Source organism: Tilletiopsis washingtonensis, assembly GCF_003144115.1.
Source record: "Tilletiopsis washingtonensis strain MCA 4186 unplaced genomic scaffold FA09scaffold_30, whole genome shotgun sequence".
Taxonomy (NCBI): Eukaryota; Fungi; Basidiomycota; class Exobasidiomycetes; order Entylomatales; genus Tilletiopsis; species Tilletiopsis washingtonensis.
Window position 1 is genome coordinate 41,984 of NW_020312027.1, and position 3,713 is coordinate 45,696.

The 3,713-nt window shown below is 62.3% G+C and overlaps 2 protein-coding genes across 2 annotated transcripts in view; one reads left to right on the plus strand and one right to left on the minus strand.

Annotated features, from left to right (window-relative positions):
- The window catches only part of FA09DRAFT_302959 (hypothetical protein), a gene marked incomplete at both ends in the record, with an annotated part of 4,341 nt that extends 2,887 nt beyond the window's left edge, over nucleotides 1-1,454 (minus strand). Inside the window, 2 exons of the mRNA XM_025740422.1 lie at nucleotides 4-198; nucleotides 781-1,454. Of these exons, the coding sequence (XP_025594781.1) occupies nucleotides 4-198; nucleotides 781-1,454 (869 nt within the window). The remainder of the gene's footprint in view (nucleotides 1-3; nucleotides 199-780) is intronic.
- Nucleotides 1,455-1,663: 209 nt separating this feature from the next.
- FA09DRAFT_332909 (Nitroreductase) lies at nucleotides 1,664-3,713 on the plus strand. Its single transcript, XM_025743645.1, has 3 exons — nucleotides 1,664-2,056; nucleotides 2,140-2,318; nucleotides 3,632-3,713. The coding sequence occupies exons 1-3, from the start codon at nucleotides 1,709-1,711 to the stop codon at nucleotides 3,705-3,707; spliced, it is 603 nt and encodes a 200-aa protein (XP_025594782.1). The 5' UTR covers nucleotides 1,664-1,708; the 3' UTR covers nucleotides 3,708-3,713.

Here is a 3,713-nt window from a genome sequence, read left to right on the forward strand (position 1 = left end):
AACAGCAAAAACGTACAGAGTGTAATGGCCCGCCCATCGCCTAGCTGGCCTGCCCATTGCCCGAATTGATGTCTGTTGTTTCCCCCCGCACGCACGAAGCAGCGCAATAGGTGGAAAAAAAGGTCAGTTCTGTTTCTGGCTTGCGGCGCGAATGTGGGTGGTCGTAAGGGTGTGCGCTTTGGGTCCCCGCGTACGCCGCTCGAGTTCATTGTCCCCTTCGTCGTTGGAACCCCCTCGGAACCCCCTCGGAACCAGCCCCCCCTCCCCTATTCTCGCGCGAGAGAGAGAGAGCGACTCGTGGCCTCGCAAAATTCCGTGCGTGCGTACCCTATTTCCGTCCCCACCCTGCGGAGAGCGAGCGTAGACGTGGAGCGCGCAGCAGCAGCAGGCCATACACACACCACGCCTTGAAACTGCCCCAGCTCCTGCGCCATGCCACAACTCGCCAGATTCTCCTTCCCCCTCTCCCCCCCTCCTCGGCGCGCGCAGCATCGCCAAGATCGGCGCGAAAAGAGCCCACAGCAGCCTTACGCGGCGATGCTGTCCGGAACACACACACACACACGTGTGGCTCCGCTGCGCCGCGCCGCACACGTGGCTGTGACATGCCGACCCTTTTCGTCAGCGCAGCCCAATCGCCATCGCCGCGCCCACCTCCGGCTCCGGCTGCGGCCGTATCTGCCGAGCCCCAGTTCTCCAAAGCCTCGCTGCTTTTCGCGCAACGGAGGAGACCAAATCGGCCAGCTTTCTGTCGCACACTGCAGGCATCAAGCCACTCACCCCGCATACGCATTGGCAAACGGCGCATATCCTTTGTCCCCCTCTGCTTGTTCGAAGCTGGCGCCTACTGCGCGGCCCGCGAGGACATCACTGAGGAGGTACCTCTTCCTCGCCTCTGCCTCCTCTTCTCCCTTGCCCGGCAGGTGTGCCTTGGGGCCCGAGCTCCACGCCTCCTGCTTGCCCTGCTGCGCGGCGATCCACGCGTGCGCATCGCCGACGTCAAGTGGAAGCAGCTCGAGTGCCGCGGCAGAGAGGGCGAGGAGACGGGCAGAAGGGAAGGAGGACTCGGTGCGGCCTGGCGGGAGATAGGCTTCTAAGGGTGCAGTGGCGTCGCTGAGCGGATGCAGATGCTGGCGATGCGGCGCGTAGGGACGCAAGAGGGCCTCGATGCGCCCACTGGCGACCTCTGAGTCGCTCTTGCCCGCCAGACTCGCGTCTGCAGCGGCGATTTGCGCCTCTGTAAAGGCATAAGGAAAGGACAAAGGCAGAGGATCGACGTAGGAAAAGACGCCGGTAGGCAATTGACGAGAACGACGCGTGAGAGAGAGATGAGGAGAGGAGGCGAGGAGAGAGGAGGCATGCGGGAGGGAAACGTCGGGAGGGAGACTGCTGAGGCGAGAGGAGGGAGAGGGGAGAGGCGCAGAGAGAATGGGAAGCTTGGTGCGGTGCGACATGGCAAGCAGAGAGCGACGCATCGAGGGGTGGGTGGTGGTGGGCAGGCAAGGCGAAGGGAGGCGAGGCTGATGGCCTTGACGGCGAGGTGGAGGCGCTGCTGCTCCCACGCACGGGCCAGCAAGCCTCATGCAATGGCGTGCTTGCCCTCTGCACTTTGCCATTCATTGCCTCGCCTCACTCTGCCTGCAACTTGCCATGCTTGCCTCATCTCCACTCTCTGCCTTTCCACCACCACCACGCACGCACGCACCAAATGCCCCTCCTCGCCTCGCGTCGTTCGCACTACGCTCTCTCTCCATCTTCCCACTCCTCTTCTTCTCTCACTCAGCTCATCCAATCCGCCATCCGCGCCTCTCCCTCCGCCTTCAACTCGCAATCCTCGCGCGCCCTGCTACTCTTCGGCGCCGCACACACGCATTATTGGCGCGAGTTGATTCCAAGTGTGTTGCGGCGGGCGTGGGGAGAAGAAGCGGCACAGAAGGTAGACGAGAGATTGGCAGGCTTTGCAAAGGCCCAGGGAACGGTGCTGTTCTTTGAAGACGCGGCGGTGGTGCAGGCGATGAAGCTCAAGAGTCCGGCATATGCAGCCGGCTTTGATCCTGTGCGTCTTCGGGGATTGGTGGGGGGGATCAGGTGGGGTAGCAGAACGTCCTCTTATTGCGCTGCTGACACGGCAGGCAACAGTGGTCCCTGCACTCGGCCGGCATGGCGCAACTCGCCGTCTGGCTTGCCATTACAGAGCAGGGCCTCGGCGCCAATCTGCAGCACTATGCGCAGCTGGCCGGCGGCGAAGAGGGAGAGGTGCAACGACACTTTGGACTGCCGCAGACGTGGAAATGCATGGCGGAACTGGTGTTTGGCGCGTGAGTACATCGTGCGCAGAGGCGAGGTTGGGGGCATTGGTGCGGGGGATCAAGGTGGGGTAGCAGAACGGGAAAAGGGGGGGGGGGGGGGGGGGGGGGGCAAGCGGAAGAAGCCTGCTGGGTTGCTGACGCTCTCCTTCTTCCCATTCATTCATCCTCGCTCTCTTTCCATCTCGCTCTCCTCTTCAACTCCTGATTGCCTCACCGCTGGGCTCGCTGGGGGTGCAAAACGCAACCGCTTTCCCCTCTTCGCCTTCTTACGCTTTGCGCATCTCTTCTTTGCGCGCCCTGCTTCACTCGCCCTCTTTCTCTTCGCACGCTACCCGACCCGGCTCTCACTCTCGACTGCGACAACGCCGGGCTACGCTGGGCAATCCGATCTCGCTCCATCTACGTCGCTCTAACCCGCTCGTCGCTCGCTCGTTACGCTGGGGGTTGCGCTGCCATCTTCCCCGGCCCCCCCCCCTTCCCCCCAACGCATGGAAACGCCACGGCAAACGGTCTTGCGCCCATCGCCGTCTCGGACCCTTCCATCGTCTCTTGCGCCGCACTGCAATACGTGCGACCCGTTCTCGCGCGCCGTACAAATTGGGCCCTTCAAACCGTTTGCAAAACTGATCGGCTCTCTCGACGGGGGGCAAACACCACACACATTCTTCGCCTCTTCGCCTCTTCGCTCTTCGCGCATTTGCGGTTCGCGCATTCGCAATTCGCCGCACCCGTCCACATCGCCCACATCTGCCCCATCATCAATCCTTCCCATCCCCCCTATCCCACGCCCACACGACCGCCCGTCTTTTGCCATGCCATCACCGCCTCGCACTTTTCTTGCGATCTCGGGCATTGGCCTCCACGACCACATCGCCCATGGCTACACGCAATGCTTCGACCCCATGCTCGGCGCCATTTCTCACACTGCTTGTGCGTTGTGCTGCGCCCTTGCTCGCGCCCATGCATCGCCCATACATCGCCACGCTGCGCCCATTCCGGTCCGCCGCCCGTGTCGATCTCGGCGCTTGCCGTCGTTTCTCGGGCCGTGCCTTCTCTCTCTCTTCGTCGGGGCGTGGGGCGCGCATCTCCTCGTCTCTTCTCCTCTTGCCCCACGCTCTTGCGCCTCTTTTACGTTCTTTTCGCCATCTTTGCGTCTCTCTCTCTCTGGTCTATCCAACTCTCGCGTTGCAACCCTCCACAACTCGTGGGTCATGCATTGGCCATCGAAACCAACCATCGCAAACAACCCATCCCGACCCATTCGTTTGCCCTCCTCGTTTCGCCGCAAACTTGGCGCGACATCAACGCAAACCGCGCAACAGCATCGATCCGGAAACGGCGCCGAAGGAAAAGACGTTCATTCCCGACGAGGAGAGATTCAGAGTGTACGGCGCTTAAGCCCCC